Source organism: Camelina sativa, chromosome 20 (genome assembly GCF_000633955.1).
Source record: "Camelina sativa cultivar DH55 chromosome 20, Cs, whole genome shotgun sequence".
Classification (NCBI taxonomy): Eukaryota; Viridiplantae; Streptophyta; class Magnoliopsida; order Brassicales; family Brassicaceae; genus Camelina; species Camelina sativa.
The window spans coordinates 16,423,582-16,437,829 of NC_025704.1; the positions used below are offsets into that span (position 1 = coordinate 16,423,582).

At 36.0% G+C, this 14,248-nt stretch overlaps 1 protein-coding gene and 2 long non-coding RNA genes across 3 annotated transcripts; 1 reads left to right on the forward strand and 2 right to left on the reverse strand.

Annotated features, from left to right (window-relative positions):
- LOC109131202 (uncharacterized protein At3g60930, chloroplastic-like) lies at positions 1,666-3,495 on the reverse strand. The gene is made up of 4 exons (XM_019241890.1): positions 2,922-3,495; positions 2,293-2,841; positions 1,977-2,104; positions 1,666-1,824 (listed from the first exon to the last, which is right to left on the reverse strand). Exons 1-4 carry the CDS (start codon positions 3,493-3,495, stop codon positions 1,666-1,668), a joined length of 1,410 nt encoding a protein of 469 aa, XP_019097435.1.
- LOC104770992 lies at positions 6,785-7,713 on the forward strand. The gene is made up of 2 exons (XR_764689.2): positions 6,785-7,091; positions 7,293-7,713. It is a non-coding gene; the product is annotated as an uncharacterized LOC104770992 (long non-coding RNA).
- LOC104770993 lies at positions 8,935-10,723 on the reverse strand. The gene is made up of 3 exons (XR_764691.2): positions 9,965-10,723; positions 9,208-9,879; positions 8,935-9,125 (listed from the first exon to the last, which is right to left on the reverse strand). It is a non-coding gene; the product is annotated as an uncharacterized LOC104770993 (long non-coding RNA).

Sequence of the window (14,248 nt, forward strand, 5' to 3'; positions counted from 1 at the left end):
GCAACCCGTGCCAAAACAACCCCGATATAGAAACTACTGAGTATGGGGAGCGGGGTCCGATGCCGCTTCGGAAAGGGCCAGTCCCATCTCTTCAAGCTCCTCTACCGACTTGGTGTTCGCTAGAAAGTCGTCGATCCCCTGATTCGACATTTGCCCGAGATTAGTGCCGGACTCGTCGATTGTAATGCTCAAAGGGTGTTCGCTGCATAAAAGATCGGGCGTATCCGCCAAAAGGTCTGAAAATCCAGAGAGGTCGAGGTCACGGAGAGTTACCTTCGAAACCTTTTCGTCGGCCTCCTCCTCGTCGGCTTTCAGGAGCCCGAGCTCAGCTTCCATGTCTTAGATTTCTCCCCTCGAGATCTCCTCGATAAGCATCCGGTTAGCCCTGATCTCGGCGGCTCGGATCTTGGCTGGGGCCAGTTTCTCCCTCTCTTCGAAAGTGACTTTCATCTCCTCGACTAATGGGCGGAGAGTTCGTCTCATTGCCTGCCTTTCTTCTCTCCGCACCCTTTCAATCTCGCAGCTATTTCCAGCTTCGAGCAACTGGTTGCGGAGCTCGACCTCGTGCAACCTACTCCTTGCCGCCTTCGCATCCTCCGCGGCCTCGTAGTAGAGGTCTCATGCCTTCTTTAGCTTGTCTCGGAGGTCTTCGTTGGCAATTCCGAGGTCGAGCACCTGTACCTCGGCTCTCTTCGTCCGAGCCCGGATTTGTTCGGCTTTCTCCACGGTAGCAGCGTTCTCGGCCTCTAATCTGGCGTACTCCTTCACCTGGGCTTCCAGATCAGCAATCTTTTCCCGGAGATGGCTCACTTCGGAAGAGGAAGGAGAGGCAAACAGCTGATCTTCGTAAGACGCTACCGAGGAGTTGAACTCGATCATTAGCTGGGAAAGCGCAGCTCGTTAAAAAACGGCAAAGGTGGTAAAGAAAAACAAAAGCTAAGGAAGCATGTGTCACTAACCTCGCCAATCTTGTCCGCGAAGCGGAAGAAGTTCGCACGGTTGAGTTCGGACATGTCTGCAAACGCCGGAACCCGAACTCCTGGCCGAGTGTAACTCCTCATCAGATCAGCTGGGGATACAGGGGGAACTGAAATGAACAAACGATGTAATTCTACTTGGTCCCCGAGACCCAACAAAAAAAAAAAAAACACCTCGAGTTGTTATTACCTCGGGGGGAGGAACGACGTTCCTTTGAAAGCGGCCTGCCAGAGGAATCCCCGGACTCCTTAGACCTCCTCTCTGAGGAAGGACCCCTATCTTTCGAACTGGACTTACCTCGCTCGTCTCCTGACGAACCAGTCCGAGCTCGGCTCTTCTCGCGAAGAGGCGAGGAAGTCTCAGGTTCCTTCCTCTTTTTGGACGAGTCCGCCCGCTGGGAGCTGACCTCGACGGAGGGAGTAATAACCTCTCGCGGCTCATCACTAGAGTCCGCTACGACAATTACGGCAGGCCTGGGCGAACTAGGCAGGAGCCCGGAAGCCCCCGTAAGAGGCTCGGAAGGGCCAGCAGGGGGTGCTGAAGTCCCGTCTACCTCAGAGGAAGAGGGACCAGACTTCTTAGGGAGGCGAGCTTTGCCCTCGGCAAGCGCTGCCGCCATGTTCAACTTCGCATTCCTCTCGGCAAGTCGGCAGGCCCTTTCCTCTCTATAATTCATCTCCGAAGTGCTTATGGGGTCGGAGCAAACGAGAGAACGTCCCCTGAGCCGCGCTGTGGATTCTCTAATCCTTTCACACGAAAATGAGTCCCAGGCGATCTGACCCTGGCTGCAGAACCGCGAGAAAAACTCCACGAAAGTAGGGCAAAGCAACCCGCGCTCGAAGTGGTCTGAGACAGGAACGACAAGGAGTAAGTAACAGAAAGAATAGTAATGTATTAAGGACACCAAACTAAGAGCACCGTTCTACCAATTTTCGAAGTCNAAAAAACGGCAAAGGTGGTAAAGAAAAACAAAAGCTAAGGAAGCATGTGTCACTAACCTCGCCAATCTTGTCCGCGAAGCGGAAGAAGTTCGCACGGTTGAGTTCGGACATGTCTGCAAACGCCGGAACCCGAACTCCTGGCCGAGTGTAACTCCTCATCAGATCAGCTGGGGATACAGGGGGAACTGAAATGAACAAACGATGTTATTCTACTTGGTCCCCGAGACCCAACAAACAAAAAAAAAACACCTCGAGTTGTTATTACCTCGGGGGGAGGAACGACGTTCCTTTGAAAGCGGCCTGCCAGAGGAATCCCCGGACTCCTTAGACCTCCTCTATGAGGAAGGACCCCTATCTTTCGAACTAGACTTACCTCGCTCGTCCCCTGACGAACCAGTCCGAGCTCGGCTCTTCTCGCGAAGAGGCGAGGAAGTCTCAGGTTCCTTCCTCTTTTTGGACGAGTCCGCCCGCTGGGAGCTGACCTCGACGGAGGGAGTAATAACCTCTCGCGGCTCATCACTAGAGTCCGCTACGACAATTACGGCAGGCCCGGGCGAACTAGGCAGGAGCCCGGAAGCCCCCGTAAGAGGCTCGGAAGGGCCAGCAGGGGGTGCTGAAGTCCCGTCTACCTCAGAGGAAGAGGGACCACACTTCTTAGGGAGGCGAGCTTTGCCCTCGGCAAGCGCTGCCGCCATGTTCAACTTCGCATCCTTCTCGGCGAGTTGGGAGGCCCTTTCCTCTCTATAATTCATCTCCGAAGTGCTTATGGGGTCGGAGCAAACGAGAGAACGTCCCCTGAGCCGCGTTGTGGATTCTCTAATCCTTTCACACGAAAATGAGTCCCAGGCGATCTGACCCTGGCTGCAGAACCGCGAGAAAAACTCCACGAAAGTAGGGCAAAGCAACCCGCGCTCGAAGTGGTCTGAGACAGGAACGACAAGGAGTAAGTAACAGAAAGAATAGTAATGTATTAAGGACACCAAACTAAGAGCACCGTTCTACCAATTTTCGAAGTCCACTTCGATATGTGTGAATTTGCGAGGTGGCCAAAAGTGAGCTCGTTGACCAGGAAGAAAAAGTAAGACTTCCGCCACTTCTCATCTTTCTCAGGAAGGTCGTCGAAGACCTTCAGTCCGGAAAGCGGACTTACGTAGAGCGTGCCCTTGGTGCGACCTGTCTTCACCGTGTACACTTGAAGAAAGTCGGCCAGGGATAGTTTGTAGTCAAACTCTTCCCCCAGAGTTTGAAGACACATGACGGTTCGGACAAAGTTCGGGCACATCTGGGGGAGAGCAAAGCCCAGTTCGAACATCATCTTCACGATGAGTTCGGGAAGGGGAAACGACAGACCACACGCGGAGAAAAATATCTTGAACGCGCAATAGTACCCCGGGGGAGGATTCTCCGGAGACTCGTGAACCTTCGGGAACCTAATCTCGATCTCCGAGGGAATCCCAGTGGATCCCCTAATCTCGGCTATATTCTCCGCCGAGAGAATTGATGGCGGGTGAGGGCCAAAAACGCCTGGAATCAGGGGTTTTGTGGGTTTACCCGACGAGGATTTCGGAGGAGACATTCTTTTCCGGGAAGTTAGTGAAGAACGAAGGAAGAGTAAAGGTTTTTTCCGGCGAAAGTAGAGAGGTTTACGGGAGAAAAGAGAGAAAATCTAAGAGCACAAAAACATAAACACGATTGAAGATTAAGGGTGAGAGAGAAGTCGAGGATTACCTTTATACACGGCACCAGAAAGCAATGATTGCCTGGGGAAGTGAAAGGTCTCGCACCGTTTCTTTTCTCTCTTATAACCAACACGCCACCTAGTGGGCCCCGAGGCTTGTTCGGGAAGGCAAATCCCATCATTACCTCAATCAAATCGTGGAGATATGGGGGAATATTCAGTTTCCCGAAATTGATCGCTCGAAGGTTAAAAGTCCCCCGAACTGTTCAGCTCGGGAGACTTGGGGGGCAACTGTTGTACCCACGATCTGCCATCTCGGGTAATAGGCAAGAGGGCCTAGGCCGGGCTTGTCTAATGGGCCGAAAGCATGTTACCGATCGGCCCATCAGGCCCGGAGAAAGAAAGAGAGCGCGGAGACGCTTCATGCTGGCCAGCTCGCAGCTCGGGCCCGGTCAAAGATTCCTACATTCAAGAGGATTAATTAGTCCGCGCAAATCGTGTCTTATTAATTATGCATTAATTGGGTAATTAATTGGTCGGTATAAATATGTAAGGGGGGTGTCACTTGTAAGGATCGAAGACTTTTTCCATCAACAGCAATACAAATTCAAACTCTCAAACTCTCTTTCAATTCAGTTTGGAACTTTTTTACGGCGATAAGCTCCTCCACATTTAAATCACTTCGGAAGGAGAAGCTCATTCTCAGTTCTCACAGTTAGGTTGTTAGTGAGTATGTATGTGGTTAAGAAGTTAGCTTCCAAGATAAGTTGTTTTTTTTTTCTTTGTAGTGAAGCCGAATAAAATATCTAATGAAATTATTTCTTAAAATATTTTATGAACTTATTTTACAATCACGTTTTTATTCAACATAAAGTACTCTGATTCTAAAACATATTTTCATTTTATTTAGATGTCAACCACAAAATCTTTCTTGTCCACTCAATTCTTGTTAAAATTTTCTATGAAAAGATTGTAACTTAAAAATACCATAACTAATACGATCTGAATGTAAACATACTGTTATAAAATAAAAAGAAAACGGGTGCGTTTTATATTTTTAGAATAAACTAGATTTTAACCCGCTTTATTATTTATATTTTATATTATATTTATTTGTTAAATATTGGATGTTTTGCAAATAGAAAAATAACTAAATTTTTCGGCCGTTTGTATGGCTAAATTTTTATATTAATTTTTTAATTCGCAATATTGATGACCATTTCTTTGTTATATTTAGTTCGTTTTGTTTATTTTTTGAGATTCTATTTTGATTTTTAATTATTATAACAAAAAATAAGAGATCTAAATATATAATAAGTTACTTATACGCTAAGATTAAGTCACATTTTTCTAATGATTTAATTATTTTACACAATCTTAGTTAAATCAACTTAATTTTATATGTCAAATATTCTAATATTAATAGTGTTAACAGATAATAAAATGAGAATTTGCAACATCCGTGTTCCGCGATTATATTTTGGGTTGTGTTGAATAAATCGAAGGAGTGGAATTTAATTAATTTTGGTTTAATTATCGATTTAATTAAATCTTAGTTTAATTTAATTAAACCGAAAGCCCTAGATTTTTTTGAAAGTGTCGCCTCCTTCTCCTTTTTGTGGATTGTCGACACTAGAGTCTCAGAGAAAGAGAGAGCTTTGGTCGATTTGGTGTGAAGGAGAAGGAAAGCGAAATCAACAAAGTTTTATCTTACAGAGAAGGAGAAGGAGCAGAATTGTTAGGATTTGGGAGGAAATAATTTCGACATATTAAATCGTTGTCAAAGGTAACGAAATTTGGTAGAGTTATTCTCAAGTATTTCATCGTCATTATCATTTTTACAGAAGTGGATTTGGATTTAATCTCGATGAGTTATTGGCAGTTTCGTGAGACACGTTTTCTCAGACGCGAGTTGGGACCATCGGGGATTGTAACTGAGATCGTAGTCTCGTCTGCTTTCCGATCGGCGCGATATTTTGTGGGAATGTTCGTGACGTCTAGGGTTAGCTTTTCACCGGAGAGATTTGATAGTTAACAGTTGGTTTTCATTTTATGATTTCGTCTTTAAGACTGTTCTTTTCTGATGTTTCTGTCCAGTGTGCTTTAAGGTTGCCTTTGGTTGTGTGACTTGTTGTAGGATGTTGGTAGGCTGTTGCAGACGCAAGGAGAGTTTCTCCTTGTTGTTTTTGTTGTTAGAATCAGCTTGATAAGGTGAGTGCGTGACCATGAGCTTATCTAAGCGATTGGGTTTTATGAATTGTTGTGTGATGATATGTGTAGGTGTGGTGAATGTGTTCTTGGGTGTTTTATTATAATGACTGGTTTGTTATGTTTTATTTGTGGTTGTACTCTTGATTTGCTTGTGTGTATAGCGCGTAGATGGGAGGATCGCCTCATTGGATATTTCTGGTAAAACTCATATATCTCATTGTGTTTGTGGTGTAGTTACATGTGTAGTGTGGAATCATGGCAATGAGGAGGAGGATGATCTAGGGTCTCAGTTATTGTGTTGTATTTATGTTATTTTGTTGTTGGAACCTTTTGAGAAGCATGTTAGGATGATGGTTTTAATTGGTTATAATTGATATGGTATTTATATTAAATTGGTTTTGGTTTGATTTGTCTTCTGCTGTGCATGTTGATTTGTTGTTGGTTTGTAGGTTGGTTATAATTAAGTATTATAGGGTATTTAGTTATATTATTATTTTTTTTTTAAATGGGTGGGGTTGTTTCAAGAATTAACCCGTGTTAGAACAAATTTAATGATATATTATTAATTCTAACATGTCTTTTTTATAACTCATCTACTATATAACCATATTATATAGTATTTTAAACTTTTTTAAATTTTACATATTCGTAAAATTTTAAAATTTTATTAAGTTTATATATATTAATTATAATATTTAAATAAATGTGGATTGAAGTTCTTCTTACAGTAAGAATCAAAGCTCAAATGTTTTGGAAAACAAACTGAGAATCAAATTATTGTTTTCTTTGTTTGCAAAGAATTCCGAGATAAAATATCTTCAAAACACAATAGAAGGTGTGCTGTAAATTTTTGGGATATTCTTAAAAATGCCCCTTTTAGTGAGCTTCTTTTTAAAACTACCCTCTTGAAGAAACCATTTTTAAAACTACCCCTATCTTAATATAAAATGACAATTTTATCCTTAATGATTCTAAACCTAATTTTTTGCCTCACTCTCCTTCTATTCGGCGTCTTCAAACTCCTTCTTCAATATCTTTCTTCTTCGATCTCTCTTCCTCTTTGCGCAATCTCTGCTTCTCTGCGATCCTCCTCTTTGTATGTCGCCCAGATTCGTCCATAGAAGCCGATGAATCGTTGTCTGTGCTGGAAGGTCACTTCGTTACCAGTTCAGATCCCTATTTTTTTCCATATTCGATTGATATTGCGAAGAAGATGAAGGTACAAATTCCAATTTAAAACTCGAATCCCTAAATCCAAGTCATGACTCGTTCTATTCCTTGAGGTGCGATTCCAACACTATAATACCATGCGGTCTCTGTCTTCGAGTAATTAAGTTTGGGATCCATTGATTGGTGCTTAAAAATATGATTTGTTGCTTCGTTGGGATGTCTCTGCTTTTGAATTGATCATGGGATCATTACATCATTTGCAGATTATGTTCTTAATTTATAGTGTTGAATTCTAGATTATGATTTTTTTGTAGGATAAGTTCATCACATATTAAAGGCTATGTGAAGACATGTGATGATGAGATTACTGAAACTTCAGTTGTGCTTCATTCTTTTAAGGTAAGAAGTTACAAGGATATAGATTGAAGAGGACTGTGGTGACTGGTGAAGCAAGGAGCAATGGTTGGATCTAATAAAGTTCCTTTGAATTAGACGTCACAAGCCGGATTTGTGCATCGTGTAAGAGAGAAGATATGTAACAGTGACTTTTCTTGTTGTGGGTGATTTTGCAGATACCCAAATTGTCAATTTTGAACAAAGTTTTGACCCCTATTAAGGATATCATGTACCCACACAACAATTTTTTCTACTTTTGACCTTGGCTTTGTTTCTCATCTATTTTTGATATGTAAACTACACATCTAGCTTCTGAATTAATACTTTTGGTCTTACTAATTAAGTTTTAAAACAAAATCTGGAAATTAGTTTTGGGATTCATGTCTTCCTGAATACAATTTTTAGATATAATTCATGGTTGTTTTAATGTCTAGAGTCGGGAAATAATTGGAGTTCATGGTTCAAGCAAGAAGTTATTGTCATATACAATAAAACCATGAAGTTTTTAGAAGGTTTTAAAAAGATTGTAAAACTTTTTAAAAGAAAATTAGAAACCTTTTAAAACCTTGTGAAATCTTTTAAAAGCTTTTTATAAGGATTGTAAAACCTTTTAAGAACTTTTTAAAACCTTTTTAAAAACCAATATAAGACTTTTAAAAACCAATGTAAAATTTTTTAAAACCTTTTTAAAAACCTTTTTAAAAACCTTTTAAAATCTTTTAAAAGCCTTGTAAAATCTTTTAAAAGGTTTTCAAAAGATTGTAAAATCCTTTTAAAATTTATAAAGATTTAAATCCTTATAGAAACTTTGTAGAAACCTTGTAATTTTTTTTAAAAAAGCCTTTTAAAATCTTTTTATAAAGATTATAAAACCTTTTAACATCTTTTTTAGAAACCTTTTAAAACCTTGTGAAATCTTTTAAAAGGTTTTTATAAGGATTGTAAAACCTTTTAAAAACCAATATAAAACTTTTAAAAACCTTTTCAAAAACCTTTTTAAAAACCAATGTAAAACTTTTTAAAGCCTTTTAAAAACCTTTTAAAATCTTTGAAAACCTTGTAAAATCTTTTAAAAGGTTTTCAAAAGACTGTAAAGTCCTTTTAAAAATTATAAAGATTTAAATCCTTATAGAAACTTTGTAGAAACCTTGAAATTTGTTTTTTAAAAACCTTTTAAAATCTTTTAATAAAGATTGTAAAACCTTTTAAAATCTTTTTTAAAAGGTTTTTATAAGGATTGTAAAACCTTTTAAAAAACCTTTTAAAAACCAATATAAAACTTTTAAAAACCTTTTAAAAATCAATGTAAAACTTTTTAAAACCTTTTTAAAAACCATTTAAAAGCTTTTTAAAAACCTTTTAAAATCTTTGAAAAACCTTGTAAAATCTTTTAAAAGGTTTTCAAAAGATTGTAAAATCCTTTTAAAAATTATAAAGATTTAAACCCTTATAGAAACTTTGTAGAAACCTTGTAATTAAAAAAAAAAAACCTTTTAAAATCTTTTAAAAACTTTGTAAAATGTTGTTAAAGGTTTTTATAAATATTGTAAAACATATACAGAAGGAATGTTCTCTCTCATAATGTAATTACGTTCTACAGTTAATATTTTAAGTTCAACGAATACACACAACACACAAATACTTGTTCTGTCTTTTACAAATATACGTGCAAGTATTATCATGAACTGCAGTTCCTCTTTAAGCTCTCTCATGATTGCAGCTCTTAGATCCTCACCTTCGTCAATTCCACTCTATCAACATCAATACAAAATAAACAATTCAATTTAGTTCAACTCCTCCAAGTCTTCTAAGAACGCAAGAACATTAAACAACCTCATCAGAGAAGAGATGAGCTTTTGCAGCCAGAAAACTTCTCTCTCTTCCTCCACTAGAGGTTCCAATTCTAAGCACTTCAGCTCAAATTTCTTTCAACTCTTCCTCCAATTTTTGTAGTGTCAATTCCTCATCCTCTTTCTTTTCTGACATCTCATTAAGTCTCTTCTCCCACCAATCCAATTTATACTAAAGCGACAATAAGTGTAAGCTTAAGAATACAAACATGACCATCATATGAGGCATTTCAACAATCATATAGAATGCAAATCTTTAAGTACACAATGGAAGCAGATCGAGATGCCACAAAAGCAAAAGAGGGCTTGCAAAGAAAGCAAATTTTGCACAAAGTGATTATCAGAAATAAGGATTCCTAACGCATCCATTCATGAACACTTCAAGGCCTTACTCTCAACAAAACTTGTGTTAATACATAACTTCAATTAGTCTTAACTCTTAAGAACTGCTCGACAAAACAAGAAACAAAACCAGATTATATAGAAATAGCGTTAAACCAATAACTGAAAGCTAGTTTTGATTATATATTAAAAACAACACCACAATTCAAAACATGCTCTTCTCCTTGCACTCCATTACTCCATTTCTTAGCTCTGTTTTTTTCTTTTCACCTCCACGTGTCAACTCCACTGCAAGTCTGGCCTTCACTCATCCCTTCACCATCCACAAAACTGTAACTTTATCGATTCAAAGAAGGAACTCAAAAAATAAATATACTAAACTACTTAGATATCCAAACCTGTTTCATATATAGCTTCTTTGTAATGGCCAAATGTGAAGTTGATATTCCCATCAATGAATCACCTTGAGCATATTCCTCACTTGGGCTTCCTTAACGTACCTTATATTTATCAAGAAGAAGTGTGTTTTTCAACACACATACACAAAGACGCATGTGGATTCTCGCTTTTGTGTTTATTATAGGAAATAGAGGAATAAATAATTTAGGATCAAATACTATCAATGGACTTCTCAATCTATACACACTAACAGTTCATGAATAAAACTTACTTTCCAGTTTCCAGTGAACATAAAAGATTGGTAATATTAGAAACATAATCAACAAATTACAAAAATTAAGCAATCAAAGTACTTCCAACAACCAATTCAGTTCCCAGAAAATTCAACAAATTCCAGCAAGATCTATCACCTATAAGTCTGAGGAGGACAATATTTACAAACCATCATATGATAAACACGAAGCTAAACATGATCGCTTCCCAATTCTAGCAACGACGAGTAACGATTTGCTCGATTTTAATAACGATGAGATCGACAAATCACAACGACGTTTTTAGATCTAAGAAGGAGAAGAAGAAATAAAGAAAGAAAGAAAGAAACGGTGATGGCGAGTTCCCGATTTTAACGACAGGGAGATTGACGACGGCAACATCTGAGAATAAGATTAAATCGGTGATGGTGAGATCTGAGAAAAAGAAGGATTCACAAAATAGACATAAGGGTAGAATAGGCATTGTAAATTAAAAGAGGGTGAAATTAAAAATAGCTTAGAAAAGGAGTATTTTAAAAAGAGGGCATCTGAAAAGGGCATTTATAAAAAATTCTCTTTTTATATTGTGTTTTTTATGGTTAACAAATTTATTATCAAGCACAATTTATTACAATGGTTTAACATTCTTAAACTGCAATCTCAAAAATAAACCTTCCAAAATCTTAATTCCAGATAAAACAAAACAAAAGTAACTATGCCATGAATATGAGCTCACATATTCAATTCGCAGTTTAGTTCATAAAATAACTCAGTAATAGATCTAAAGCAAACACCATTGAGCTAAATCCTATAATTCCATATCAATTTGGACAATGTTCACAAGCCAGAACTTGTTTACATTATAAAGTTTCCAACTTTATTCATAATCTTCAATCACCTAACAAATAATTACTCCGAAAGTGTCAAATTTCCCTTCTACCCTCGAATCATGGCAAATACCGAATTCGTAACGAGATTCAGTCGGAAAAACTCAAAATTTCTCTTCTACCCAAAACCACAAACACAAAGATAAATCAGAAAAAAAAAACTCATAAAAAGTCTTAGTTTCGAAGATAACAGCACATTTTATTTTCCACATGATCTACAGTCTCGGCTTTTGCTTAACTCGATAGAATTCGAATAAAAAAAATAGAAAGAGGCAGCTGCTAGAAGGGGGAATTTTTTTATTTAGATTTATTAGACCATCTACATCTCATCGTTCTCTCAAATAATACATTTTAATTATTTTTTTAATATTATTATATATTTAAGTAATAAATTTGAAAAAAGAAAATAATAAACCTATTAGAAACTGACACATGTCCTCTTTGTCCACAGAGTCGATTTTTACGATTCTAGAAGAAGAAACGCTTCTCAATTTTTATCTTTCTTTATTATTATTTTTTATTTTTTAATTAATCTATATTATTAAAAGGGATGTATTTTTAATAAAAAGACATAGGGTTAGAGATTATTATAATGAAATGCCACTCAAATTGGAATAAGAATATGTATAATCCTTGAAGCCAAACAGATTAAATTTAAAATTAATTAGAGCCAAACAGATTACAGTTATAAATGCATATCCGAACAGAATTTTTAAAAAACAAATTTTAATCAATTTCGTTTGATATATATATAAGGAAATCAAAAATTAATTCTACATGCCATATAAATAGAACCGATAATTATTCAATATCTTTGGAAGCTGTTTAAAGTTTGCTTCCATAATGAAAAAATTATAATCCAAATTATCTATATTAACATTTTTTAAGTACATTTTGTGTTATGCCCTTTTAGTTCTATTTATTTAAAAAGTTTTTTACAACATTAACCCCTAAAAAATTTCCAAAAATAGCATTGCACATAAACTCAATTACTAAAACTTCTTAAATCGACCAAAATTTATTATCTTTATTGCCATAAAATCTTGGCAACATCTATACATTTCGATTTTTCCAAAAATATCTCTAACCATTAAAGTTTATTCCCATAAAATTTCCAAAATTATATTTAGAGATGATATAATCTCTCAAATTTAAATGATATCTTGATACTGCATAATAATTTTTACGGATATAATTCTTTCACGGGTTAAATCTAAAAAACATTAAACTTAAGGATTAAATTTAAAAATATTAAAAATTGAAAAATATAATAATATAAAAATAGTTCTTTCACGGGTTAAATCTAAAAAATACTAAAAATATAAATTTTAATAGCCATAAAAAATTCAATACGGTAAAAATGTAACATTATTATAAATAAAATTAAATAGTTGTTCTGTCATGTTAGCATATATACAACTGATCAAATTTTAGAATTAACAATCAAAATACAATTATACAATCTTAAAAATTAAACAAAAGAAACAAAACAAATACAATTTTTAAAAAATTTAGTTTTTTTTTTTGTTATAAAATATTATCCCGCGGGTTAAAATCTATTAGTACTCCTAAAAGAAACTACCATTGGCCATGCTCTTATGTCTTTTTAAAAAAAAATTATTTGAGAAGATATACGACTTGAAAAATATATGTTAATATTGATTTTTTTTAATTGGGTTGTGAATATTTTTTAATTTGGGTTAAAAAATTATTTAGAAGAAAAAATTCCTTAACCAACACGCAAAAGAAAATGAAAATTTTAGAGTAAGTCTACCTCATTTTATTAAACGTCTATGATTATGAGCCATTGCTTTAGAAATATTTCTCTCATAAATCGGTAAATCAGGGAAAGCGATGAAGATGTTCATATAATTTGGTTGTACGTTAGGCTGCTAACTGTTAAACGACATTGTATCACTTTATTTAATTTATTTGGGCCATATGAATATCGAAACCCAGTAGGAAAGGCTGTCTTGATGGTTCGACATGTGTGGAACATAATTCAATTTTTATTGGCAGTATATGATGTGCTGTATTAATGTTATAATTTGATAAGGTAGAGTTTTTTTACTGATGTGTCAGTCTCTGCTTCAATGTTGAAGCTGAGGTGTCAAGCTCTGGAGAGAAACACTCCATCTTTTATTGTATTGATTAGTATGTCACATGGTTACTAATTACTACTAGATTATAATTTACGGTACACCGTGTGCATATAATTTTTATTATTATTTATGTTTTATATTGTATTTGTTTTTTAAATATTGGATATTTTGTAAATAGAGGAATAACTAAATTTTTCGGCCATTTGTATGACTAAATGTTTTTTTTTTTAACCCGTAATATACTTCATGACCATTTGTTTGTTATATTTAGTTTTTTTGTTTATTGTTTGAGATTCTATTTTGATTTTTAATTATTTTTACAGAAAATAAGGGATCTAAACACATAATAAGTCATTCATACGCTATGATTAAGTCACATTGTTCCTAATAATTTAATTATTTTACACAATCTTACTTAAATCAACTTGATTTTATATGTCATATATTCTAATATTAAAAGTGTTGGAAAATAATACAATGAGGATTTAACCCATGTTAGCACAAATTTAATGATATTTTATTAATTCCAACATGTCCACTTTTGAAACAACGTTTGTATGTGTGGGTGATTTATGATGAATGTATGTAATGGTGAGATATGAATGAATGGATGGTAAGGTGTTTCAATTCCCCTTATGCAGTTGCAGTATAAGAGGTGTCAATCCTATCTGAGTGTCTAAGAACAATTCAGACATGAATATGAGACTAAGTCAAGCCAAATGTAAGGGTTGTTTGTCACTAACAATCCTATGATGAAAATGCAAAATGCAGAAAGTAAACTACAAGAACTAGATGCTAAATGTAAATGGAACAAAACGATTATGACTTATATGAAGCTAGAACAGAAATAGAAACTACAATAAATAAACTAATGCAAGACAATAATAAACAGAACAATAAGTAAATGCAACAGAAATGCAAATAGAATGAGACTAGAGATAAGACAGGACAACTACAAATCATAAACCAAAGTTCTGGGGAAGAACTCGAGCAAGCACTCGATCGAGTGTAGATCGAGTGCAGGGTCGAGCTGGACTAAACGC

Coding starts and splice junctions, on each gene's coding strand:
- LOC109131202 (XM_019241890.1), bottom strand. CDS start 3,495: ATGTCTCCTCCGAAATCCTCGTCGGGTAAACCCACAAAACCCCTGATT. Junction 2,842..2,921: donor GAAGTGGACTTCGAAAATTG/GTAGAACGGTGC, acceptor TTCCTGTCTCAG/ACCACTTCGAGCGCGGGTTG. Junction 1,825..1,976: donor TCGCGGACAAGATTGGCGAG/GTTAGTGACACA, acceptor TTCCTGTCTCAG/ACCACTTCGAGCGCGGGTTG.